Source organism: Mercurialis annua, linkage group LG2 (genome assembly GCF_937616625.2).
Source record: "Mercurialis annua linkage group LG2, ddMerAnnu1.2, whole genome shotgun sequence".
Lineage (NCBI taxonomy): Eukaryota > Viridiplantae > Streptophyta > Magnoliopsida > Malpighiales > Euphorbiaceae > Mercurialis > Mercurialis annua.
This window is the reverse complement of record NC_065571.1, coordinates 55,480,518-55,508,491: the sequence shown is the minus strand read 5'-3', so window position 1 is coordinate 55,508,491 and position 27,974 is coordinate 55,480,518. Positions and strand designations below refer to the sequence as shown.

Below are 27,974 nucleotides of genomic sequence, written 5' to 3'. Positions count from 1 at the left end.
GAATAAAATTCTGTTATTTCTGCATTTTTTTGTGTTTCTGCGTTTTTTTTATTCTGCAGAACGATTTCTTGATGATGATTGATTGCTGAATTATTGTAATGTTACAACTATTATTGATTTTATGTTGACTTTATGTTGATATTATGTTGATATCAACTGGTTTTTTTATATTTTAACATTGAAAACTAAGATAATATTGTCTGTGAGATCAACTAAAAAAATTAAATTAAATTAAATTAAAACTAGATAATGATATGTTAGCATCAAAGAGAAGACATATAATGATGTTGGATTATTGTAATGTTACTGTGTTGATATTATGTTGATTTTCGGTTGATATTTTGTTGATTTTATCATCGGTGAAGAAGACAGTAATGATTTTAAATTATTGTAATGTTACATTGTTGATCTTATGTTGATACTGTGTTGATATTATTGATTTTAACATTAACGAAAAATAACACATTATATGTGAAATAAAATAACAAAATTGAAATCAAATTGAAAAAATGTTAGAAAAATAAAAATTAGTGCAAAAACAAATTAAAAAATTTAAATTAGTTAATTTATTATATATGTTGATTTCGTGTTGATTTCATGTTGATATTAAAACTGACGAAAAACATTAACAGTAAAAAAAGTCAAAATCCAATAAAATTAAAAAAATCAAATAAATTAAAAAAATTAAAATTAAAATATGTGATAAATATCAAGTGCAGGATATAATGGTGAAAAAAAAGTAAAAATGATGACAAAAAATGTTGGAAAATGGGAGTTAATATAAAAAGTAAATTTTTTTCAAAAAGTAGTATAAATGAAAAGAAAGTTGATATGAAATGCAAAGATTTAAAAGGGGTGGTAAAAAAGTAAATGTTGGAGAAAAAACAATATTTCATATAAAAAGCCCTAAATATTAAGTGCAAGAATATAATGGTGAAAAAAAAAGTAAAAATGATGAAAAGAAATATTGGAAAATGGGAGTTAATATAAAAAGTAAAGTTTTTTCAAAAAGTAGTATAACTGAAAAGAAAGTTGGTATGAAATGTAAAGATTTAAAAAGGGTGGTAAAAAAGTAAATGTTAGAGAAAAAACAGTATTTTATATAAAAAGTCCTTGTTTTAACGACCTATTTTCATTTTCTTTTTTGTGATTTTTTATTTATTTTTATAATCTACCATTTACAATAGAATTATCAAGAAAAATAAAATCGTGTGTATCAACAATTAGGTCAACCAATCCATATAACAAACTCTCGCTACTTACTTGCATATATATTTCGGGATAAGGTGCAACTTTATCCTTCAACTTTTATAAGTGATAGATTCCGGCATCTCGACGGCGTTAATCCTGCAAAACAGTGTAGATGGCTAATCGGACAGTTTGTCCGATTAGCTCTCCGATGCTTAAGTCAGTTTAGGCTTAAAGGAGAATAATTGTATTTGTTATCAGTTGTGTGTTTAGGCATACCTTAACCTCCTTTTATAGTAGTCGAATGTATACCTTACAGAGTTGTAGTAGGAAAGTGATTCCTATTTAGTAGGGTTTGACCCTGATTAGGAGTGTCCTTCCTTATTCAGACAGGAGTCCTATTTAGGAAGATATTCCTAAACAGTCTCGCCTTCCTAAGTTGGAGGCTATCTTTCTAAGTTGGAATTTGTATCCAAATAGGACAGATACTCCGAATATGCGTAGATCTTGGAGATCTTATCCGAATCCCGGGGTCGACGTGCTTTGTCCGAGTCCTCAGTGATTCGGTCTTTATGATGTAGAATGATGTATTCCAGTCAAGGCGGATCCGATGGATTCGGCCATTTGGGCGGGAGTCTGGTGTCGTCTGAGAATAGATCTCCTGCGACTCGTCTCCATTATAAGTAGAAAAGGATTCGGTATCCATCATTAGCCCCCCCGCAAGTGAGTTGAAGTCATGGTATTTTATGCCTTGGAGTATCTCAACTCCATTTGAGGCGAGTCGTTTTGTATTCTGGCGTTCCTTTTTGCTCTTCGAGCAAGATTCCAGTTTTTCTTCTTTTTCGCCATGTGTCGTTCATCTATTCGTTATTTTTTGAAGGTAGGACATGTGTCCATTCGTTCTATCTTCCTTTGTCTTTAAACTGTTGTATTTGTTTCATTTTTCATCTTTTACTCTTGGTTGTTCGAAAGTAGCTTTGCCTCATCTTCAATCTTTAATTCTCGTGTTTGATTTCTTCTTTTGGCGAGACTCTTGGTGAATCTCGTTGATTTATTTTGATGCCTTATCTCTAGGTATTCCTTTGTTCATGTTTTGATTGTTTTATGTTCTTGAAATTTCTTCAATTGTCTTCTAATTTCCAATCAATTTTGTGATTGATCCATCGGCCTTTTGAATTTTATTTGTTTATCCTTTTCCTCTTTGTTGGGATCCTTCTCGGAGATTCTTTATGCCGAAGCTCATTCTCTTGGCGAGACTTATTGTCTTCTTTTAGATATTTTTATAGGCAAAATTCATGTGGCGACTCCTCATCATTTGGTGAAGCTTTTATACTATATGAATCTTCACTAGTGGGCTAAGCCCTTGTACTGGGCGAAACCCTTCAGCGAGTTTTTATCTTTAGGTGTTCCCTCATCTTAGGAAAACCTTGATTCTTCTTTTGGGTGAAACTCTTTATAGGCCGAACCTTTTAAGGATTCGATCGAGTCTTTTCTTTTTTCTTCTGGATTTTGAACCTTTCTTGTTTAGCACTCAGTTGATTCTTCGTTACTGCCGCATTACTCCTTATTTTCCATTTGATTTGCTATGTTTGATCTTCGTTGGTTGTGATTTTAAGTTTCTTGTTCATTCCTCTTTTTTCTTGATGTTCATTCTTCTTTTCTTGGTTTTCAGATTTCAACATTCCTGTGTTCTTTGTGCTTGTCTTTATCTTCATTAATCGAAGTCTTTTATTCCAGCTTTCTTTTATTTAGGCGATGCCATTATATTTGGCGAAACTAACATTTCAGGGATGAAACCTTTATCTTGGTGTTATCTTTGAATGTCAGTTGATGTTTACTATTTTAATGAGTAATTGTTTCTTCGAAGTGACTCTTCTTGTTTTCCTTTATGCAATTCTTTTTCATTTTGAGAGTTTTGTTTTCTTCTTTGGAAAGATATGAGTTCTTTGACCTCCTCCACAAATACACTGATCTCAAAGGGTATTTATGCCCGTTTTTGAGATCATGTCTTCAATTTATTTCGTCGATTTTCCTTGATTTTAATTCTTTTCGGGCGGACTGCCTTCCTTTTTAAGATTTGTTCCTCTGATTTGGGCGAGTTTCTTGTGATTTGTTGATTTGGGCCTGTAGCCTTATTTCTTTTGATTTGAGTGAGTCTCCTTATTTTGGCACTTGGCCTTATTTTTACCCGAATCACTTTAGACTTGGTCTTCTGTTTTGAGATCTTTCGCATTCCTTTTGATTGGCGTTTTGCTTTCTTTTTATTTTGCTTTATTTAATTGATTCGCCTTTCGCTTTATTTTGCTTTGAGTTGATTTTGATCTTTGATATTTCGCCTTTAGAGTTAATCTAAACTCTGTTTTTGGCGTTTTTCTTTTATTTTTAGAGTAAATCTATACTCTGGTTTTTTGGAGTTTCGCCTTTATTTTAGAGTAAATCTATACTCTGGTTTTTTGGCGTTTCGCCTTTATTTATTCCTGATTCCTTTCTGCTTTGCTGAATTGTATGAATTAAAGATAGCTCGCACCATTGGGTATGACAAACTTCTATACTTGACAATGGGCGATTGGCACCATCGGGTATGACAAAAGATCTATACTTGACGACGGGCGATTGACACCATCGGGTATGACAAAAAGTCTATACTTGATGATGGGCCTTTTGACTTCTATCTTATTCATACTTCTTTCCCTCTTGGGGTTTTCTTCAAAATTCAGACGAATCTATCTTTTTTGTCCCTCTTGGGGTTTTTCTTTGGATGAGTCTTCTTTGGATGGTTCATCTTTGTCAACCCTTATTATTATTATTTTTTAGTTGTTTTCTTGTTTTATTCTTTTTGACCGAACCCTATTAAGGCGAGTCTCTTCTTGTTTAAGCTTTGACTTATTCTTCTTTGACGGAGCTTTTTTGGTTTATTCATTCGTTTCTTCCGAGGTCTTTTCCTTCATTTTTACATCGCTTGGTTCTTCATGATCTCAAGTGGTGTTCTCTTTGTTGATTTCTTGTTTTTTTTTTCTTCTCTTCCTACAATCTGTAGGTTTTTCGCTTCTCTTGCTTTCTTGATTAGGTCTTGTTTGTCTTTATTTTTCTTGGCGGAGGCTTTTTGCTATTTTTGCTATTGTTTTCTCCTCTTTCGCCCTGATCGGACCTCCCTCTTCATCACTATATTTGATTCGCCTTCGTTTTTTTCTTTTGGATCATTCATCTCTTTTCTTTTTGGGCTACTTCGCTTTTCGCCTTTTGGGCGTTGCTCGTCTGGTTTTTGCTTTTTTCCTTTTATTATTTTTTTCTTGGTGTTCCTTTTGATATCTTATTTTTGACCGAGCTGTACTAGGCCGAGTCTCTTCTTTCTTGTCATGATCTATTCTTTTTGACCGAGTCTTTATAGGAACAATCCTTTCTTGATTAAGCCATATTTGGCTTCTTCTTTTTTTATATATTTTATATTGAATTTCAGTTTAAAGATATAACATATTTGAAGTTATATAAAAATGAGAATTAAATTAAAATAATATTATTTTTTTTGATTTTAAAACCGAAATCAATAACCAAATTTTAATATATATCATGCGAGGTTTTAGAATATATAAAAAAGAATTCATCATGCATTATAAACATATTATTCCAACGAATGTAAAAAATATTGAACCTGTTTTTTTATCACGTAGATATTTTTCTGGCCATCGCTTCAATTGATTTGACCTGCATGCTTCCTTATCTCACTTTTAACGTGCTTGGTGTCCTTGTTTATTATATTCATTGATTTGCAGCTAACTTATGTGTGGGCAGCTATTAGTGCTTTCTGTTAAAAAAAAAAAAAAAAAAAAAAAAGCTATTAGTGCTTCAGTTTTGATCCTCCACTTTATAATTGCTCAATGAGATTTGTGTCCATTCTTCATAACGTGACCTGCTTTAATTTGACTTTGTTGAGTTTGGTTTATTCTTTGTGCTTTGTTTCTCTTCCTCTTTTAATTTATAAATGTTGAGTTATGGCTCATATTGTTCCTATTTGGATTAGGATATATTGTTCCTATTTAGATTAGGATACTTAATCCTTTGTTTAGCATTGTTTTCCTTTTAGGATTTATAGTCTATTTCCTTATTGGATTAGGACATAAATTGTGTCTTAAGGGTTCACTATAAATAGAGGTGATGACCCTATTGTAAACTCACAACAAACATATAGAATAAATTCTCTCTCTGCCGTGGAGTAGATCGCATTGATCGAACCACGTAAAAAATCTTGTGTGATTCTTTTCTCTTCTCTTATTTATTTTCTGCTGCGCTAACAAGTGGTATCGGAGCCTAGATTTCAAATCTGAGATTCTAGGTATTTTGTTGATTGAAGATGTCGCTTCATAAATTCGATATTGAGAAATTCAATGGTTCGAATGACTTTACTTTGTGGAAAGTCAAGATGAAGGCTGTTTTGGTTCAACAAGGATGCGTAGCGGCGTTAGGAGGAGAAAGCAATTTACCGGAAGGTTTGTCTGTGGGAGAGAAGGCAGATATTATGTCAAAGGCACATAGTACGATTCTATTGAGTCTTTCTGATGAGGTGTTGAGAGAGGTTATCGGTGAAGGAACTGCTGATGCTTTATGGGGAGCGTTGGAGAGCAAGTTTCAGAAGAAATCTCTTACAAACCGGTTGTATCAGAAACAACGTTTGTATACATTGAGGATGACGGAAAATACTCAGGTAAGAGATCATGTTAATAACTTCAATCGAATTGTTATAGATTTACAAGGTGTTGGTGCTTCGATTGAAGAAGAGGATCAAGCCCTCATTCTTTTATGTTCTTTGCCCAGTTCATATGAAAACTTTGTTGATACAATGTTATATGGTAGAGATTCGATTTCTGTTAGTGATGTAAAGGATGCTTTGCAATCCAAAGAACTAAAGAAAAAGGTCTCTAACTCTAATGAGGAGGAATCGGTTTCTGGTCTTGTGGTGAGTCGGGGCAGGAGTCATGAGAGAGATGGTGGGAAAGGAAACAGGTCGCGTTCCAAATCGAAGTCTAATGGACGACGATGCTATCACTGCAAGGAGAAGGGGCACTTTAGAAGAGATTGTCCGAAACTGAAAAAGGGTGGCGAAAACAAGGAATCAAGCGGTAATGCTAATGCAGCTGTGGTACAGGAGAGTTCTGATGAGGAAGAAAGCGGTGATGTTTTGACTGTGAGTACATCAAGTTCTGATAGTACCTGGGTCCTAGATACTGGTGCATCTTATCATATGTCTTCTAGAAAGGAATTGTTTAATTCTTTCAAGGAGTGGAATGGCACTGTAAAGGTGGCGAATGATAAGGAGCTTGCTGTCAAGGGTAGTGGTTCTGTTCAGATCAAGATGTATGATGGTATGGTTAGAACATTTGATGCTTGGTATATTCCTGAACTGCGGAAGAACTTGATTTCTGTGGGTACACTTGACAAGCAAGGGTACAACCACTCAGGCGGAGATGGACAGATCAGAATTTCTAAAGGTGCATTGACTGTGATGAAGGGTGTGCTACAACACGGCATTTATATTCTCACAGGAAGTGCAGTAGTGGGAACTGTGGCGGTTGCTCGGTCCTTGGAGGTACATGATGGTAAAACCGAGTTGTGGCATCAGAGGTTAGGTCACATGAGTGAGAGGGGGCTATCCATATTGAGTAAACAAGGGTTGTTAGAAGGAGCGGAAATGGGGAAGCTGAAGTTCTGTGAAACTTGTATTCTTGGCAAGCAACACAGGGTGAAATTCACTTCTGGAAGGCACACTTCTAAAGGCATCCTGGATTATATTCACTCGGATTTATGGGGTCCTGCTCGGGTTGAATCCCACAGGGGACTCAAATATTTTGTGACCTTTATTGATGACTACTCGAGAAAGGTGTGGTTGTATTTTCTGAAATCGAAGGATGAAGTGTTTGGGCGGTTCAAGGAGTGGAAGACCATGGTTGAAAAACATACTGGAAAACAGGTCAAGACACTCAGGACGGACAACGGGTTAGAGTTTTGCAATGCACCATTCGATGACTTCTGTAGAAAGGAAGGTATAGTGAGGCATCACACTGTACGGTACACGCCACAGCAGAATGGGGTTGCAGAGCGGATGAACCAAATACTACTACAGCGTGCTCGGTGCATGCGGTTAAACGCGGGTCTTCCAAAGCGTTTCTGGGCTGAAGCAGTTAACACTGCTTGTTATCTGGTGAATAGATCGCCATCTACTGCAATTGATTTGAAGACACCTCAAGAGGTATGGTATGGTAAACCCTCTGATTATTCTGGCTTGCGTGTTTTCGGTTGTGTTGCCTATGCTCATGTTAATGATGGTAAACTTGAGGCGAGGGCAATGAAATGCATATTTCTAGGATATGCGACTGGAGTTAAAGGGTACAGACTGTGGTGCACAGAGATGGATAGAACTCCAAAACTGATTATTAGTAGAGACGTAACCTTTGATGAATCTACTATGTTTGGCCAGAAAGAGGAACTTGGTGATCTTGCAGGAAAAACTGATCTGGGTGCTAGCCAGAAGGTGGAGTTTGTAGCTCCAAATAGGATTACTACTGATCCTATAAACGAGCCTAATGAAGAAGTGGTAGAAGATAGTATAGCAATAAGGAGAGGAAGAAGGCAAATCAGAACACCAATGAGATATGTGGATTGTGTTGATACGGTTGATACTAATCCTATGGCTTATGCTTTGGCAATAAGTGAGATCATTGATTCCGATGAGCCGCAGTCGTATAAAGAGGCAGTGCAGAGTAGAGAAGCATATGACTTGGTTAATGTACGTAGTGCATGAGGCCCTTAAGGGGCATGGATGGCAGAGAGAGAGTTGGTCTTGGTTAACTTTGACTTTGGAGTAATTTTAAGTCAAGGTGGAGAGTTTATTCTGTGATGCAATTTGGTGGCCTTTGTGATTTGCTGAAGAAGGTTTCAAGATTAATCTTGTTGGATGTATTCGCCAAGGTGGAGATTGTTGAGTTATGGCTCATATTGTTCCTATTTGGATTAGGATATATTGTTCCTATTTAGATTAGGATACTTAATCCTTTGTTTAGCATTGTTTTCCTTTTAGGATTTATAGTCTATTTCCTTATTGGATTAGGACATAAATTGTGTCTTAAGGGTTCACTATAAATAGAGGTGATGACCCTATTGTAAACTCACAACAAACATATAGAATAAATTCTCTCTCTGCCGTGGAGTAGATCGCATTGATCGAACCACGTAAAAAATCTTGTGTGATTCTTTTCTCTTCTCTTATTTATTTTCTGCTGCGCTAACAATAAATTGAGCAGCTCGTCTCTTGGCTAAATTTTGTGACTTCTTTTTCCTTTTTCAGCTTTGTATCTCTTCGTCTTTCCTGCTTAATTTTCTTATTAGTATTATTTGCTCGCTTCTCCTTTTATAATTTTCGATGACAATCGTTTGATTCTTTCTTGATTCTTCAGATTTATCAGATCCGTTAGATTTATTTGTTGTTCTTTTGGATTAGTCCCGTCGGATGCCATCCTTCAATGAGAATTTATTTGAGTTCAGAGAAGCTCATTCGAATTGAAGTTTGTTAAGCTTTTTCCACAGACGGCGCCAATTGATAGATTCCGGCATCTCGACGGCGTTAATCCTGCAAAACAGTGTAGATGGCTAATCGGACAGTTTGTCCGATTAGCTCTCCGATGCTTAAGTCAGTTTAGGCTTAAAGGAGAATAATTGTATTTGTTATCAGTTGTGTGTTTAGGCATACCTTAACCTCCTTTTATAGTAGTCGAATGTATACCTTACAGAGTTGTAGTAGGAAAGTGATTCCTATTTAGTAGGGTTTGACCCTGATTAGGAGTGTCCTTCCTTATTCAGACAGGAGTCCTATTTAGGAAGATATTCCTAAACAGTCTCGCCTTCCTAAGTTGGAGGCTATCTTCCTAAGTTGGAATTTGTATCCAAATAGGACAGATACTCCGAATATGCGTAGATCTTGGAGATCTTATCCGAATCCCGGGGTCGACGTGCTTTGTCCGAGTCCTCAGTGATTCGGTCTTTATGATGTAGAATGATGTATTCCAGTCAAGGCGGATCCGATGGATTCGGCCATTTGGGCGGGAGTCTGGTGTCGTCTGAGAATAGATCTCCTGCGACTCGTCTCCATTATAAGTAGAATAGGATTCGGTATCCATCAATAAGTAACTAATAAAATTTTATAGTTTATGTTGAGTTTTCAAACTTTCTTATTTGTTTAATGGATAAATGTTATCTAAAAAAATATTTTGCTTTTTCAAAAATTGTCTAAATCTGTCACAATTTTTGATAAATTTATTGAAAATATATCTAAATTTTCAAAATTGATTTGATTGTGCCTATATGACAATTGAATGTGTATTTTTTTTTTAAAGTTCCAAATTAGGATACCATGTATCAATTTTAGAAATAGTACATCGACAGTTATTTGAAAAATTTAATAGATTTTCAATTAATTGACCAAATTAAAATACAATTATAACTTTTAAATTTTATAAATGCTTCAATATATATAAAAAATCTTATCGTTTTATTTAATATTTTTAGTCTTTTTTTATTTCACCTTTTTATTATATATATATATATCAATATAAATGTTTTGAAATAAATAGGCAATTCCTTTATATTCATAAAATATATTTTTACGGGTAGATTTTAAAAGAGATATGGATGAAAAATATTGAAAAAATATAAACTTATATATGATTCATATGAAATTTACCACAAGTTCAAAAAATTCGTGGCTTTGGATTCAAAAATTATATTTTTATTTTGGTACAATTTAAGTTGAAAAAAAAAATCATCATGTTCTATGAATGGTGACAAATATCGATGTTGCATTGCAAAAGTTGATTTATTTTTTAGAAAATTGTAAAAAGAAATGAAATTTAATCAATTTAAAATTTATGATAAAATAGTTAATATTTTTTATAATTTAAAATTTTGACCATTGTCTAACATAATATTTTGAAATGTAAATGAAACAAATCTAATATGAAAAATATTATGAAAAATATTAAAAAAATATTGATGTTGCGCAATTGCGTGGGATTACGACTAGTAGAACATATTAAGGTTGATTTATTTATTGTGCTTATTTTAAATTTTTTATTTGATTTGATTTTTAACTTAAAATAAAAAAAATTCTGATAAAATGAGCTATACATAATATTTTTTTAAATTAATACTATTATCTTTTGTATATTCGTGCAATTCAGATGTCCAATATATCAATTTTATCTAAATTTATTTCTCAAATTTCATACTTTTTAAGTTCTTTTCTAAAAATATTTATAGTTCAATAAAATTAAAATTTAAATAAACTAAAGAAACCATAAAAGCAAGCGTGGCAAGGTCTCCTCCTCAAAATATAAAATTCATATTATTAACTTTACGACCTCAAAAAATAATCCAGAAATCTATTTCATGATAATATTTGTGGATAAGAATCGCAAGTGCATGCTAAAACACACACACATACCCACTAAACGACATCAACTTTCATTTATTCTAGTTCTAAAACCTGCATGTAAAAGAAAAAAAAAGGCCTGTGACCAACCATGTCCAGGAAAACTCATCCCTCTCCTTACAATTGGCAACTGCCCAACTGATAAACAGGTACTTTAATTACTGTCTGAATAACTGATTTAACTAATTATTTTCATATTTAACTGTAATTGAACATGAATATTTTGGTTATTTAAATATTAGACCAGCTTTACTTTACTTCTGTTATTGATCATAATCTGTATATTATGTTTGGAAGTTTTGGCATTTCTGAGTATTCTTTGGTTGCCAATTACTTTCTTAGAATGGGGCAGTGTGCTTTTGTAATCTGATTGAGGGTTTCTTGTTGTTGAAGAGTAAAATTACTACAGAATTTCATATAAAAATCAAGAACATGCTTATACTTTTGTTGTTATGTTAATTTGTTGTTTGTCTGCACATAAAATTTAATTTACATTCCAAGGTTTAACATAGCTCCCTTAGGTTGTCTGTATTGTTGACTGTTGATGGAAATTCCACATTGGTAACGTATGAGTAGAATGGAGAACATGCATATGTTGGGCTACTTCTGGTTCCAACATTTATGTTGCACGGAAATTTACGGAGTCCTATGTTTCGTTTTCATCTTTCGAAATACTTCAGAAACTTGGAAACTTTAGTATTTATAACCTATTCTTATAAAAGTTATTAATTTCACCATTTCCTATTTCGACATTTCCGTTTCCGTGTAATATTAGTTGATAGTAGTATCTTCAAATTCCTATTATTGAATGATAAAAATGCATATCTATGCCTTTGCCCCTGCCGATGTTTGTTGATTTCTCATCATAAATTGATAACTTGAGTTCCAGTGAAGTTTCTGATTTGCTGCTAAATTTTCTGCCAAAATCTATTAATGTTGATTTGATGATGCATATTATTATTATTAGGCTCAATCAAGAAAGACTCTGCCTTTTATGTATGGAATGTTAGCTTGGACTGAATCCACAACTAAGGCGCGAGGGCAGAGAGAGAATCCGGAGAATTTGGTCTCTAGTGCTGTCATATTGTGATTATGGGCAAGCAGCAAGCTGCAACTATCACAAGAAGAAAGCTCGTTGATACATCAGCCGTTATGGTACATTGCCACATTTAAATTAATTTGCTTCAGTTGGAACTTGCAATCTGCTTAAAAGTCCTTCAAACGACTGTTTAATGAAAAGTTCAAGCTCGGCTCACGTTAACTTATGATTTTCTTGTACAATTTTGAAGTGTTAAAATGACAAAATTAGCTACAAGCTTGTATGTATCTAGCTTTACGAGATAACTTAGCATTAGTTCAATCCTAATGTTCATGCCAAACTGTTATTTTTTTGGCAAGTCTCTAAATCAAATGATAGAACTTCGGATAATTTTGAGTGCAGGACCCGCGTTTCTCAGGAAAGGACCAGTTTCAGCTTATTTCTTCATCTGTCGATGATTCACGAGCTCAATCCCAGTGCTCGGTATGCTTGGGCAACAATAGTTGCCAAACGGTTCGTTCAAGAACAAAACTGATGAGTATTTTGATTGCAAGAGGGAAGCCTCACGAAGCCAATCTGATATTTGATAGTTTAGTGGAAGATGGACACAGGCCAACTATTGTAACATACACAACTCTCGTAGCTGCCATGACGAAGCTGAAACATTTCAAGTCCATTTTATCACTCATCTCTATAGTAGAAGAAAACAGTATGAAGCCAGATTCCATACTCTTCAACGCCATGATTAATGCCTTTTCTGAATCCGGAAATGTAACAGAAGCTATGAAAATCTTTCAGAAGATGAAGGAGAGCGGGTGCAAGCCCACAACCAGCACATTCAACACTCTCATTAAAGGATATGGAAATGCCAGTAAGCCTGAAGAAGCTTTGAAATTGCTAGATTTGATGTCGCTTGAAAGAGATGTGAAACCAAATGATAGGACATATAATATTCTGGTCAGAGCATGGTGTAACAAGAAAAGCATAGAGGAAGCGTGGAATACGGTGGACAAGATGCTGGCATCCGGTATACAACCTGATGTTGTCACATATAACATACTTGCTAAGGCTTATGCCGAGAAAGGGGAGACGTTTATGGCCGAAGAAATGATATCGGAAATGCAGAACAAGAGAGTGTCGCCCAATGAGCGTACTTGCGGTATCATCGTCAATGGCTACTGCAAAGAAGGTAACATGATAGAAGCCTCAAGGTTTGTTTACAGAATGAAGCAGCTCGGAGTGAATCCAAATCTTATTATTTTCAATTCTATTATCAAAGGATTTCTAGACATTACAGATACTGATGGAGTCGATGAGGTGAATGACTATGTCTCCGCTGTGAAACTTTGTCTTGAGCGTTTAATACAATGATGTTTATTAACTTTTCGAAACATTATTGGATTTCGCAGACGTTATCTTTGATGGAAGAATATGGCGTCAAGCCAGATGTTGTTACGTTCAGCACAATCATGAACGCATGGAGCTCAGCAGGGCTAATGGAAAAATGCCGAGAGATTTTGGACGACATGTCAAAGGCGGGAATAGAACCCGATACACATGCATTCAGTATTCTTGCCAAAGGATACGTTCGAGCTGGAGAACCTGAGGAGGCAGAATCAGTCCTGAATTCCATGAGCACGTCAGGCGTGCGCCCAAATGTTGTAATCTGCACAACCATAATAAGTGGATGGTGCAGTGCTGGTAAAATGGAGAACGCGATGAAGGTTTACGAGAGAATGTGCGAAATCGGGATCTCCCCCAATTTGAAAACATTTGAGACCCTGATATGGGGTTATGCAGAAGCTAGACAGCCGTGGAAAGCTGAAGAGTTGCTCCGAGTGATGGAAGAAAAAGGCGTGCCTCCGGAGAAGAGCACTATCGAGCTCGTTGCAGATGCGTGGCGCTACATTGGTTTACTGAGTGAAGCCAAGAGACTTACATACAATGATGAAGAAGATGAGGAGATACCGGCGGAGAGGATTTATAAGGATCAAAATAGTAGTGCTTCGTACCCCAAGATCTTGCCGGTACCTGGAGAAGTTATGAGCAAGCATAAGGGATCATCATCATCATCCTCTGCTGGAAATGTTCGAAGCCAAATGACCCTCGGAAACTATAGGTGTTTGTCGCAATATCAGATGCAACCATTGATCATCTGCAAAAAGCATTACAATGATTGCGTGGGATTGTGCGGAAAGTTTGTAAATTCATGTAGAATTATTGCCATAAGCTAGATGCTGAAATGCTGGCATCTGCTGGTCTGGTACATAACAGAATTCTTGCAGCCTTCTTAAAGTTGTAGATACTGCAGTTGCTTTATTACAACATATACCTCAATTTTCTATAGGCTCCATAAATTATGCATGTCATAGTCCATTGTTGATCAAAGCAAACGTTGGGGTTAGACAACTTAAAGGTTGTTATAAACTTTGGTTAATTTAAGGGTTTAAATAATCACTTTTGAAAACGTTAAAAGTCATAATTAAGTCGAAAAAAACATTAATATCTTCAGTGAGGCGCGGCCTATATATTAAGGTCATTTTTATGCTTTTTTCCTTTTATATACAATAAGCTAGACAGAAAACGGGACACTTGGATAGGGCGAAATAGTATTATTTTAAGGTTTTTTATGATAAAAATGAATTTTCGAGTCCAAAATGTCAAGCTTTCGAAAGCGGGAAACGAGGATTGAAGTGTTGGTGCTACCTAGAATAAGACGAATAAATACATTGTGTCGTTTAAGCTCTGCTACATGTCATTTGATAGAGACAACTTGCCGTTTGCAACTAGATAACCGTTACTTGTTTAGTCTAGCCATGGGGGAAATAGAAAAGAAAAATTCAAAGCTGACTGAAATCGAACAGTAAATAAAGTCCAAGAGATGATATCTTTACAACTTCTATCTCCTTTATCTTCATTAGACATTCACAATTTGAGAAACCCTAATTTAACCTCAGTTCCCTCATCTAAACCCTACAAAAACCCAAATTTTACAGTCTTCAATCTTCACTTAGGTCCAAATTCTTGTAATACAACACTTACCCAGTCCAATTCTCGTACAAACCATCATAACCCGCTTCTCAATTTCTCCCAATTTAGAAGGGGAACTTGCAATGGAGTTAAGGGTTCCGGTGAGGAGACCAGTACAGCGATTGATTCCGGTGGTGGAAGTGGCGGTGGTGGTGGAGGTGGGGGTGATGATGATGGAGATGAGGAGGTGGAGAAAAAAGGTGGGATTTTACCAGAGTGGGTAGATTTTACTTCTGATGATGCAAAGACTGTGTTTTTAGCTTTGGCAGTTTCGTTTGCTTTTAGGGCGTTTATAGCTGAACCCAGATTTATTCCTTCTTTGTCTATGTATCCAACTTTTGATGTTGGTGATCGAATTGTTGCTGAGAAGGTAAAATATTGGTTTTTGTTTGCTTAATTCTGTTTAGTAATGTCCTAACTTTTTTGTATTTAAGAGTTAACTGTGTGTTTAAGTGGATAATAATTGGATATTGATTGATACAAAGAGTATGTTGATACTATGACATAATTAATAGATTTGTTATTTGAAATGTTCAGGTTTCGTATTATTTCAGAAATCCTTGTGCAAATGATATAGTGATTTTCAAGAGTCCGCCGGTTCTTCAGGAGGTTGGATACACTGACAATGACGTCTTCATTAAACGAATTGTTGCCAAGGAAGGCGACGTTGTGGAGGTAAGATTTGCGCTCTTAAGTTAAATTCAGTCGTATCTTATGCATAAACATTTTGATATTCGCTTCAGTTTTGTTATTTGTATGTATGATGGTGGAGTTTTGATCTATATTTGTAAGACATGAGGTTTTGTAATTTCTTACAGTTGGTTTAGATGTCGTATGACTAACTGTGACTTTGAATTTTTGATGGAAACGTATTCGGAGTGCTTCATGTTCTTCATCATTTACCATAAAAGTATCTCTGTTAGAATGCTTTGGTGATTGCTGTATGAACATATGCAGGTTCGTTCAGGGAAGCTTGTAGTCAATGGAGTTGAAAGAAATGAAAACTTTATTCTGGAATCGCCCAAGTATGACATGACTCCAATTGTAAGTATATGTCAATTTTTATTATCTTTTGTTTTCGTTATCTAACACTCGCATTACATCCTTAATGATAAGATCTACTTTCTGGTGTAACCATTATGTTTTGTTTAAATAATTTACATGCCTGTTTTCTTTACTCTGTGACTCAGCGTGTGCCTGAGAAATCAGTTTTCGTGATGGGCGATAATCGCAATAATAGTTACGACTCACATGTGTGGTAATGTTTCTTGATACTATAATACAGAATTGGGTTTAACATTTTCTTTTTGCTGTTTATACTGAATTTTGGAGGTATTCTTGTTTCAGGGGTCCTCTTCCTGCAAAGAATATAATCGGAAGATCAATTTTTCGCTATTGGCCCCCTAACAGGATCGGTGGCACTGTTCTTGAGACTGGTTGTGCCGTTGACAAGCAAGAAACTGTTTCGGTTTCCCCCTAATCGGTCCATCGAGCTGGACCATTTTAGCTCCATTTTTGGTCTTGCAGATATGGCTTAGTCGTTCGCTAGGGAGGCACAATTATTGCCACTTTTTAAAGGCCTTATTGAAATTAGATTTGCTCCTGTAATCAATAATTCAATAAATATTATAATCTCGAATCAAATAATTTTGTCAGTTTGATTCGGTTATATGCGCCTACGCGGTTTCTGATTTGCACATTCACAATTGATTGTTTACTGAATCAAACATTATAGGCAGAGTCGATGCTTGTACTTGAAATTCAATAACTCGACAAAGCAATGAGAATATTTCCTGGTAAGAAAATATTTATATCTACACAAATAACAACTACTTAGTAAGAACGAAATCTATTTTGTATTATTACAACTATATTCTACGTGGAAATCCAAATGAATCAATCATATGCACATGAATCATTCTCAAAAATGATAGGTTTATTATTATAACTACCAGATTGAATAGCAAAAGAACAAGAAATACGCCTTGTATACTTTGAACTCACCAATCTCCCCAGACCATTTCCTCGCGACTGAACATCAAAACGTAACTTAAATGGTACTGTTTGATTCATATGCGAGTCGGAAATCACCAAATTCAACCCTGCACCGTATAGAGGAACTCCGACACCTTCAAGATTCACAAACTCCGTCATCTCGCTCTTTCTTGATTGATAAGTTTCCTTCAACTGCAATCACCAAAAACAATCAGATTCAAATACGTAATTCAGAGAGCCGATCATTGAATAATTTGGTAACGTAAACAGATCTTTACCTCGCCGGAAGCAGCTGTGATTTCAGAGTACATGAGATTAATAGGCATCGAGCTAACATAAATCCCAAAATACTTGGCATAATTATCAACTTTAATCTCTAATGAACAATTCATCGTTATCATCTTTGTCGGTACACCTGTCGAGTCTGATCCTTGACCGAAATAAAAATGATGCACTCTCAAACTCTGTCAGAAGTTGAAAATTCGTGTTAAAACTAAAAAAAGATCGTGTTATAATTGCAAAACACATTATGATTTACGAAATGTACGGACCTTAACAATGATTCGTGGTGGAAACGGCCTGATAGAACTCCGAATAATGAAACAAAACGTGCAAAGCATCAGAATAAGCCCTAAAACCGCAAGCGAAATATGAAACCGTCGCGAAACTTCATCATCAAAATCACTATTGCTCCTAAAATAAAACAGTTTTCCATCTTCTTCTTCCTCTTCGCGAATAACGCTAAATCTCCACTCTCTAATCCTGTTAAGCCTCTCGGCTTCTTTCTTCTCCCTGTCGGCCAGGATCTTCGCGTAAGGGCCAGAAATTCTGCTGCACGACGACGAGACTACTGAGTGGCGGGAAGAGGAAGAACGCCGCGGCGAGTTCGCTGGAATAGCGAAAGGCGGCGGAGCATTGGCTGATGAGACTCCTGAGTGGCGGGAAAAGGAAGAACGCCGCGGCGAGAACCCTGGACTAGTGACAGTCGGCGAGGCATTGGCTGATGACAAGTCTGGAGCGTCTGACGGTGGATTTTCCACGGTGTACGCCGGCGGCGGAGATGAGATGCTTGTTGAGTCGTCGGAATCTGATTTGGTGTACGTCATTTGGTAATTTCAGGCGTGGTTTTGTATTACTGGTGTAGAGTTTATTTGGTTAGTGTGAGTGTTAAAGGTGTTGAGATTTGGGAGAGAAAATAGGGGAGGTTGTTAGGAATTTAGCTTAGGCGGAATAGAAATATTCCAAGTCTTTGGTTTCCGTTAATAATTTGCAGTGAAATGTAACTGCCATGATCAGGTTTGTGACGTCGTTTCGAGCTCCCTGAACTTTGAACGACGACCATTTATTTATTGATTGTTTGATCATTTACTTTGCATTAATTAGATTCGTTATTCTTTATATAAAAAAGGCAAAAAGGTCTTAAAAACTACACACCTTTCAATTTTTTAGGGGCTTAAGGTCTGAAAAACTACCGACCTTTCAAATTTTTTTCAATAGCACCCTCACCTTGTAATTTTTTCAATAGCACCCTATTTTGTATTATTATCTTTCAATAGCACTCTAAATTAAAAAAATTAGATGATTTGATTATTATAAGGATGAAAATTTTCAAAAAAACTAAATTTTAAGGTGAAATCATACTTTTTTCTACTTGGACATTTTTAAACAAGTCTTTTAACTTAAAAAAAATTCAAATAAGTCCTCGATAAATGAGTTTAATTTGATGATTTATGGTGCTATTGAAAGTCAAAAAGACAAAATAGGGTAAAATTGAGTGTTTTACAAGGTCGGGGTGCTATTGAAAGCCAAAAATACGAAATAGGGTGCTATTGAAAGCCAAAAATACGAAATAGGGTGCTATTGAAGAAATTATAAGATGAGGGTGCAATTGAAAAAAATTTGAAAGGTCGGTAGTTTTTCAGACCTTAAGCCTTTTTTAGGCAAAAATAATGAAAACTTTTCCACTTTTGAACTTTTTTTCAATTCCACCACCACCTAAGAGAATTCTCAATTGCATCCTATTTAGGGTTTTCAGTTTTCATCTGTATTCCAAAATAAAAAAAATAATAATTTATTTAATTTATTGATAAAATTATTAAAACCAACTAAATAGAGGGATTGTATCATTATTTTCTCCATTTGAAAAAAAAAACAAATAAATTAGTATATGAAGGATTAATTTAAACTTTTTTCTAAATAAAAAGAGGTCATTTTAGTCAATTGGGGTACAAACGAAAACTGAAAACCCTAAATAGGGTGTAATTGAAAATTCTCCTACGTGGTGGTGCAATTGAAAACAAATTCAAAGGTGGAGGGTTTTTAAATATTTTTGCCTTTTTTTTAATAGCACCTTGTAATTTTTTCAATATCATCCTATTTCGTATTTTTCGATCAATAGCACCCTAAATTTAAAAAAAAAATGATTTTATTATTATAAGGATTAAACTTTTTAAAACAATTAAATTTAAGGGTTATTTTATACTACTTTTTTCTACTTGGACAAATTCAAATAAATCCCTTAACTTAAAAACCTTTCAAATAAATCCAAAAAAATAAATAATAATTTAATTTAAAATTAAAAAAAATTGAACCCGTTCCGGAGGAAGACGAGCAGCTCGTCTTCCTCGGAAGACCAGCAGATCTGATCTTCCGCCATGGAAGACCATCGGCTGCTGGTCTTCCTCCATGGAAAACCAGCAGCTCGTCTCCGGATTCGGCTACGGGTCTAATTTAATTAAATATTTATTCATATTTTTTTTTATTTTGTGAAGAAGAGGGCGTTTATGTATAATTTAAAACATTGTAGAATATTTAGAACTTATGATATATATGAAGGAATTTTTTTTAATATTAACCAAATAAAAAAAGTTCAATTTGATGCTTTAGGGTGCTATTTAAACTGAAAAATACGTAATAGGGTGTTATTGAAAAAATTACAAGGTGAGGGTGCTATTGAAAAAAATGAAAGGTGGGTAGTTTTTCAGCCTTTTTACCTATAAAAAATTACTTATAGTTATAATTTTAAAACTTTTTTCATAAATTTAAACATATTAAATTCTACAATAATGTATATCAATATTATATTAAGATGTCATTTTTAGGATAATTCTCAAAATACCCATCTTTTGAAAAGCTGAGGAGTTGGGTATCCATCTTTTATAAATAATTACATCTCATGCCTTTTTATTTTTCAAATTAACCAATAAACTTCAAAAATACCTTATTCAAAAAAAACTTCAAAAATACCTTTTTTGGTGAATTTTTAGTTTTTTTGTTGTTGTTTTTATGATGTATTTATAGCGTTTTATGATCTATTTATAGTATATTTCTGGTGAATAAACGCTGGTTAAAAACATTATCGTAAATATTGTTTGAAACTGGGTACCGAATATAATTAGCAATTCATGATCCAAATTTTTGTAATTACTTTCTGAAAGTAGGATAGCTCACTACTAGAATACTAGTAATTAGCGACGAACGCAAAAACCGTCGCTAAGTTCATATTACCGACAAACGCGTCCGTTACTAAATCTGCGACCCTTTAGCGACGGATGTCGTCACTAAACGTGGATGGGACTTGGCGGGAGACTCCCGTCGCTAAATTCTTCATTATCAATACGAATCGTTTCATTTAAAGAATAAATCGACGGATTGCCGAAGGACGCAATTCGTCATTAAATTCTTACCAGGTAGAGCTGCAGATGAGTGTTGTAGAAGCCAAAGTGGATGAGCGGATATGTGGTGAGCTGGAGAAGCTGCCACCAGGTCTTCGCCCACCATTCCCTACATCCCCACCGGATGATGATGACACTACACGTTTGTAGTGTCGTGTGTGTAATATTTAAACACTTGGCTATATTTTTTTTTACATTAACGAATTTTATAAACTTTTGACAGATTTTATATTATGTTTTGATTTTATATATTCATTACGTCTTGTGTATATGAATGGTGCATGTAACAAGTTTCAATCGATAGAAAAAAATACGAAAAAAGCCGGAAAATGGAAAAGTTATGTCGGCAATTCAGTATTATTGCCGATGGAAATTTTAATTTTAGCGTCGGACAATTTGTCGCTAAAGCCCAACAAAATAGCGACAGAAGTTGGACTTTTTGACGGATCGGCCGTGACTAAAATTATAAAATATATCGACGGCTTTAGCAACAGATTGTCCTTCGCTAAAACGTCGTGTAGTGGTCGATGAATGCATATAAAATTGCCGATGGAAATCCCATCGGTAAATTTGGAAACAAAACACATTTTATGTTGCTAAGTACTGAGGGTACTAGTCCATCAGTGAATTTATTAACAAAACACATTTTTGCGTCGCTAATTACTGACAGAACTATTCTATCGGTAATCCGTCGCTAAACCATATTAGCGATGGAATATTTTGTCGCTAGACACCTATTAATAAAATCAGTCCAGATTAATAAAAAATCACAATAGCTTGAATCATATACAAAACTAACAAAAAGTTAACAAATTTTCATTAATTGTGTTTCTTTATTCATACACACAATTGACAAATTTTGTAGTAGCAAAATAGTGTTTTTCTAAGTATATGGTAATGACAAAGTAGACAACTCTATTGTGACGGAGAAAGTATTATTTAACAGCCATTTTAAAAAAAAACAGTCCAGATTTTAGGAATTCCCACGGCGTTGTTACTCAAACCCATTAGTTGTCCAAGCTAATATTTTCAAAAGGAAGGTCTATGATACCAACCTGTGCACGCTGTGCAACTCTTGTAAAGAGGACATTATGCACATGCTCCTTCATAGCAATACATCTATGCTCGCCTCGTTTACCTCAAGCTTAGGGATCACTCAACATATGTTCTGCTCTTCTGATTGGTGGCTGAATATATATAATGCCCTCACCTCTGATTGTTTACAAGATAGAATTTTGGGCACATGAGGTGAGGTGTTTTTAAAGATGACTTCTTACATTTTCAACCAAATATTTTAGTGGAAAATTTGAATTTTAACCTTTCATAAAATTTAAATCTTATTAATTTTGGTATAAAATATCAAATACAATTTACTTTTTTGTATTGAAAATCGCAGCTCCTCTTGGATAAGTTTAGGGGACACTTATTTAACAGAATCCATAGCTTTCATGGAAGCATTCAGTTTGATCACAACACTTTATGTAAGTAGGAACAGTTACAATGGAATCAAATGATATACACTCCTTAGTGTTTATCTAACTTCTCATATCAAACTACTAAACTGATTATATACATCTGAATATTTCAATTTGATAAACCACTTGATAACATGGCTGCTACCAGCAACTCCTGCAGTCGATGTAGTAACCGTCGCACACAGCTGGTACTGCTCACAACTCGTAAAATCCCCATGAATATACTCAATGTGGCATCTCAATCACTATAAACATACAAACAAGAAGCATTACTTTGAAACATACATATTATTGCCAACGATTAAATGAAAAAGTTGATTGCAAAGGACTCAGAATATGGGTGGTGATATATCAGGATGGTCATCAAGGAACACTATTGTGTCCCATTAAGACGAACGAGACCAATGATACAAATCGTCACTGTCCATAATAATCAACTCATTCAACATTTTTCAAAACACCAAATATACTTACAAAGTGATAGAAATTCAAATGCATTACATAAAAACCATTTGGCCAGCTATAGAAAAGGTCATCAGATAGGAGCGAAAGACTAAAAATTAGATTTATAATCACAATTCATATTATCATTTGAACTATGCATTAAAATCATCACCTGAACCTTTTCAATCCAACTGACCAATTAAATTAAAAAAAAAGTGTAAGAAGTTTTATTAAATTAACTAGAAAGACTCAAAATTATAAGGCTCAGAAGGAAGGCAGTAGTGGTAAATATGTAATCACAGATTAATCATATTTAAGTGACAATTACACCATTTCTTCATCACAGACTACTACACATTCCTATCTACCAAATCAACAAATCATGACACAAATTGTTAAACAATTAAAATTTATAAAAACTGTAAAACATTTAGAGTCAGCCTCATTGAGAAGATTAGATAGATCCACACATATAATTCGGACATATGCTTGTCTTTAATTTTATTCTAATCATCGGCCGAAAATCAAATAATTTTTGCAATAGAAACAATCAAAAAATAATCAAACCTATGATAAGCAACTGTGATAAATCAGGATCTTCGTCGAGAGCTTTATTAATTAAAAAGCCGATTAAGACGAACGATGATTTTCACAGTTTGACTCAAATTAAAAATTATAATCAGAGTAGACAAGAAGATTAAAACAAAGAATACCACAAGAATGATTGAATATCAAGTATAGTTTCGCGGCTCTTTATAAAGAGAAGCAAGTCGGAGAATTAGGGTTTTGGCAGTGAAGGTTCAAGACACATTCGGCTGCCACTTATGATCATGAGCTAAAATGGGCTCATTTTCTGAAACGTAACCGGCCGGTTTTATTTTATTTTGATTTAGCATCCGGCCCATTTAAGTTATCACTGGTAACAAAACGGTATCCTTTGATTCATCCATTTTTGTTTTATTTTTTGTCATACTGGGCACATGAGGTGTTTTGGACGGTTCTCAATTATGAGGTTTCACGACCTCGAGACAATATTACGGAATATTGTATGAACTAAAACATCACTAATTATTTAATCGATTCTACTACATTATTGATTACGCATCAGGTTTCTTAGTGGTCAATCCGGATGATGTTAGGTTTTGATTATTTGTTCGCATAGCTGTTTAATGCAATGACTTGTCAGTTTTCACAATGTAGAAACTTTCAATTTCCAAATGGATGATAATAGAAAAGATCAATCATTGAACCTGAATAGGCCATATTATCTACAAGGCAAGCACTAAGAGTTCAAAAAAGAGAGGAACTATAAATTCAGCGCGATCCGTCAAAACCACCCTAAGGATGCCCACAAACTATCTGCCTTTAATATCATATCAACCAGACTACATTCCCGATCAAACAATAAATCTACATTCTAAGCAATATCGACTGTTACATAAGCTGCCAGAATTTGACCCATCAACTCTAACAAATGCAAATCCAGCTTTACCAACTACTATATCAATCTGTATTTTGCTCCAATGGCTCAATTGATGCAACCAATAAATGAACTCCTCTACAGCTATTGTCTTTTAATCAGCTTCTGTCGGATCTATTTCTATCCATTGGAGTGCGTGAATCCAAAGTTGCCAGGATTTGAGGCATCGACATTCCACCCGATACTACAATTTCTGCAATTACAAAAAGAATTAACTTTTGCAATAAGTAAATGTTATCGTTGTTCGACCCTGAACTGCTAAAAATAAAAATGGCATCTCTAATGACTGTTCTACGCCACAATAAACTCGACTTTTCTCTATGCTTGAAGTTGCAGGTTTAGCAAGCAGTCTTTATGAGATGCAGAAAGGTACCAGTACAAGGCTACGAGAATTTACTATAACTATGTAAAAAGCTAACAAGTTGAATCCTCACCAATGCCTTCACGAACTGAAAGATTGGGTCTGATAACATCCTTGGTATTAACCAGGAATATATCACCAATATACAGATGATTTGTGGGAACATAGACGCAGCACAGCTCCTCTTCTCCAGAATAGCTCTGCAGTCAAAGATTTAAGAAATCCAAAATAAGGATAAACATTCAAATAGACTGTCTTGTCACAGTCAGATGAGTAAAGATTGCCCAATTTAATTGACAATTCAACCTCGCTAAGAAGGTTTTAGAACAAAAGACAACACCCTTGATTATTAAACTGGACTAGTAGAAAAAGCAGACCAACTTGAAAGATTAAAAAGACCAAAATTGGTATCTCCAAAGATTGGGAATCCTCTGCAGAACCAGTAGTCAATTAAGCCTAAATCCTCAATTCATTAGTGGCAGCTACATCAACAGTTCCCACCATTCTATCCCATTTTGTTTAATATTTTTCGAAAAGCGCTCGTGAGCAGAAATTCGCTTCTGGTTGGAGCTACACTAAAATAGTCGTTGTTCACCCCCACCATTCAAGTATTAAGTTAACTTTGGAGCAAGGATACTCCACCTCTAAGTATCCATAAGGATTCACACTATATCTTAAAAATAGGATACAACTATCAATATGTACAATATACGTCCTGATAAGAAAAATGAAACTGAATTGATTTTACGGATTTTGTATTCAAACCCACTCATTGTTTGTAATTCTACAATACCAGCACAAACAATGCATATAATTGATGTGGTGCAATCATAACACTTGAGAAATGTCATTCCTTACCTGGAGGATGACGGATGATGTGATGAAGCCAAATGCATATTCACCAATGCGTGGATGCCTTATAATGGCTACTTCCTTGAATGCTTGTGTATTCTGGTCTGAATCAACAAAGATGAGTGAAATGTGAATATTACAATCATGATAGCAAATTCAATGAAACGAGGATTAAGTCATAAACACACCTGGCGATATGGCTGCACTGATTTGCTTGGATGCATTGTAGATATGGCGGACAAATGGCATCCTCTTGATGAACCATTCTCCCAGACCCAGGACAGATGCTCCCAACCAAGATGACATGAATACCCCAACCAAAAAAATGAATGTCATGGAAGTTATGAATCCAAGACCTGATCAGAGCAAAATGTCAAGCCAACTCATCAACATGACATGATGAAACATAGTCGGAAAAAAAATAGTGTCTAACCAGAAAACACAACGAAATACCATTAAAGAAAACATATTTAATTTAAAGAAGCAAAGAAGTACATATGTGCAAGCTAATTATTGCAGTTTCGAGAATAACCTTACATTCCCTGTAGGTAAATTTATTTTTCATACAATTTAAGATATGATGTGAGATTACCACGGAGATGAATCTCCTTCAGTCCAGGTATATGGACTGGATAACTTAGAGTAATAAAACCAACTCAAGTGGAAGGTTAGCACAGAAATACGGTTTCTAGGATGATATTGAAGCAACAAAGAGTTAAACATAACATCTGATGAAGCGTGATTGTGGCAGATATTACAACCTCCTATTCGGATATGGCTTTATTTCCTTCACTTTTTGCTCAGACATTAATGATTTGTGAAATGAAAAGCATATCAAGGAATTAAATTCTCCAGCCTGACTTAAGAATATCCAATCAATGTCAAGTGTAATCTAAGTATTAATTGCAACCTTCCAGCCAAACATGTTCCTATTGCTACACCTAGTTCCCTTGGACAAAATATGTATTAAATTTATATTACATGCATTTAAACAAAGAAAATGGGGTTTGAGGCGCCAAAGTAAAGAATGCTCACCAAATATTTCAATTCCAAGCTGAGCATAGATAGGAGAGAAAAATCCATCGACAAAGTGAATAAACCACCACGTTATGTAAAAGGTGACCGCAATTGGGAATAGGATTACACTGCAAAAATTAATAGAAGGCAAAAAATCCAAGAGTAAGCACCATTAATAGAATTAAGCATGAGAAAAATGAAATTTTCTTCCAATTTTCAATTATCAGCGGTCCATATTTGACAAACTTCTGACAAGTGAAAAAGAATGGAAATTAATGCAGAGAAAAGAGATAAGATAGTACATTTGTCACGTTATTCCTATTTCATGCATGAAGCTTTATGGTTTATCTGGAAAAATTGCACCAACATGTAAAACTGACCTTATGCAAATTAGTAGCAGACTAGTACAGTAGACCAATACCCAATCAACTTCTTCAGTGAATCAGTACGTCACAGCCAATGTAAGGAACAATAAACCACAATGGAAAGTGAAGCCACCTTCATTTGCTCATATAAAGTTTAAGGAGCATATTTAATGGGTTTTAGATAAGTTGGGATTGGGATTTATTTCTATGCAAATTTATATTATAAGTGACCTCAAGCGCATTCAAAGTGCTAGCTTATGCAAAAACAATCTGAATGGATAAATAAAGTTTGAAATAAGTACAAAGATACTAATATGATATAAGAATAAGCTACGCACCATCCAGTCATAAACTTCTTTGAAGCCCAGCTCCTCACAACTTTGGAAAAAGTCTAGACATGCAAAAGATAGATTAGAATAAAAAGTCAGATAACAAAAATGTCATTATTACTTTACATAACAACTTTGCATTCACAGAATAAGCCTTCTTCTTCTCCTCCAGCTGAAATCTCTCAGTATTAAAAGTTTAAAACTACTAGATAATGATTCTGCTTGCAAAGTCTTTCATGAACAAGAACAAGTCGATTAATTCTATTTAGTCTATTATGAAGTTCAGAAATGCAAGAATTACAATAAGCATTTTTTAAGAACATAACTTATTTCAAAAGTGAATTGGTTTTACAAGATTGCAATTCAATACAACTCTTGCAGATAATTTATCCCAAACAATCCCTCATGGAAGCTTCAATTATTTTGTTTTGATAGTTTCGAAATACAATAAACTTCTCCTTCAGCAAACATTTTAATTCAAGATTGCATAAAACACCTCAACTTGCATAGTTAACACGTCCTAAAAAATGAATTAATTCTAAGCTTTAAACTAGATAGTAAACAAAAATAGTACACAAATTAATCCAAAATTCAACTCAATATAATCAAATCTTCAAGTTTAAATTGCATTAAGCTTTAAGTAAAGAAATAAACATCACCAATCAATCACTAAACTAAGCCAAACAGAAAAAATTAAAACCCTAAAAATAACACGAAGAGATTTAAATTCAAACCTCCCGTCCAGAGTGATGCGAGGAAGAGGAAGAAGAGGAAGGTTTAGATTCAACATCAACGTTGACGGAATCAGCTACCGGAATGAGAAGCTCTCGATCTCGTTCTCTACTAGCCATCGCGATCGCCGATTTCTCATCTCCCATCACTCAAACCGAAGCGAGACGCTCGCCGTTTAATTATCCCAATCCCTCCTCCTGTATTGGCCGGCTTTAGAATCTCCGTCAACGGCAGCGCCGCCGCTGTTTATGACTGCTGTGTAATTAGAACTATTAATTGAAATTCCAGGTAAGTAAAGAGCTTTTTCAGAAATGGCAGACTGTAAATTATGCAATAATGATAACTAATAGCAATGGATTTTTTTTCTTTTTTCAAAAGTGTTTGTACAGTTAATCAGTTAACATTTTCACTAATTTTAATTAATAATTTTTTAATTTTTTAATTAAGTGACGGATTATTCAAAGATTAGATTAGGCAAAAGATACAAAACAAGCCTTGTAGTTTCTGTGAAAGTACAG

At 34.8% G+C, this 27,974-nt stretch overlaps 4 protein-coding genes and 3 non-coding genes across 7 annotated transcripts; 2 read left to right on the top strand and 5 right to left on the bottom strand.

The window, feature by feature from the left end:
* The first annotated feature begins 10,677 nt into the window (after positions 1-10,677).
* LOC126670584 (pentatricopeptide repeat-containing protein At5g21222-like) lies at positions 10,678-14,044 on the top strand. Its single transcript, XM_050364349.2, has 4 exons — positions 10,678-10,812; positions 11,631-11,818; positions 12,105-13,019; positions 13,112-14,044. Exons 2-4 carry the CDS (start codon positions 11,756-11,758, stop codon positions 13,934-13,936), a joined length of 1,803 nt encoding a protein of 600 aa, XP_050220306.1. The 5' UTR covers positions 10,678-10,812; positions 11,631-11,755; the 3' UTR covers positions 13,937-14,044.
* A 418-nt stretch (positions 14,045-14,462) lies between these two features.
* On the top strand, positions 14,463-16,401 carry LOC126670586 (chloroplast processing peptidase). The gene is made up of 5 exons (XM_050364351.2): positions 14,463-15,102; positions 15,270-15,407; positions 15,690-15,776; positions 15,923-15,990; positions 16,080-16,401. The coding sequence occupies exons 1-5, from the start codon at positions 14,584-14,586 to the stop codon at positions 16,210-16,212; spliced, it is 945 nt and encodes a 314-aa protein (XP_050220308.1). The 5' UTR covers positions 14,463-14,583; the 3' UTR covers positions 16,213-16,401.
* Positions 16,402-16,492: 91 nt separating this feature from the next.
* On the bottom strand, positions 16,493-18,062 carry LOC126670585 (uncharacterized). The gene is made up of 3 exons (XM_050364350.2): positions 17,279-18,062; positions 17,006-17,191; positions 16,493-16,919 (listed from the first exon to the last, which is right to left on the bottom strand). Exons 1-3 carry the CDS (start codon positions 17,831-17,833, stop codon positions 16,629-16,631), a joined length of 1,032 nt encoding a protein of 343 aa, XP_050220307.1. The 5' UTR covers positions 17,834-18,062; the 3' UTR covers positions 16,493-16,628.
* Positions 18,063-22,201: 4,139 nt separating this feature from the next.
* LOC126670844 (small nucleolar RNA Z43) lies at positions 22,202-22,302 on the bottom strand. The gene has a single exon (XR_007638838.1). It is a non-coding gene; the product is annotated as a small nucleolar RNA Z43 (small nucleolar RNA).
* Positions 22,303-22,403: 101 nt separating this feature from the next.
* LOC126670843 (small nucleolar RNA snR60/Z15/Z230/Z193/J17) lies at positions 22,404-22,501 on the bottom strand. The gene has a single exon (XR_007638837.1). It is a non-coding gene; the product is annotated as a small nucleolar RNA snR60/Z15/Z230/Z193/J17 (small nucleolar RNA).
* Positions 22,502-22,580: 79 nt separating this feature from the next.
* Positions 22,581-22,669, bottom strand: LOC126670847 (small nucleolar RNA U83). Its single transcript, XR_007638841.1, has one exon. It is a non-coding gene; the product is annotated as a small nucleolar RNA U83 (small nucleolar RNA).
* An 873-nt stretch (positions 22,670-23,542) lies between these two features.
* On the bottom strand, positions 23,543-27,818 carry LOC126670587 (protein CONTINUOUS VASCULAR RING 1-like). The gene is made up of 7 exons (XM_050364352.2): positions 27,459-27,818; positions 26,734-26,786; positions 26,049-26,158; positions 25,202-25,369; positions 25,020-25,117; positions 24,235-24,361; positions 23,543-23,993 (listed from the first exon to the last, which is right to left on the bottom strand). The coding sequence occupies exons 1-7, from the start codon at positions 27,600-27,602 to the stop codon at positions 23,899-23,901; spliced, it is 795 nt and encodes a 264-aa protein (XP_050220309.1). The 5' UTR covers positions 27,603-27,818; the 3' UTR covers positions 23,543-23,898.
* Positions 27,819-27,974: the final 156 nt, after the last annotated feature.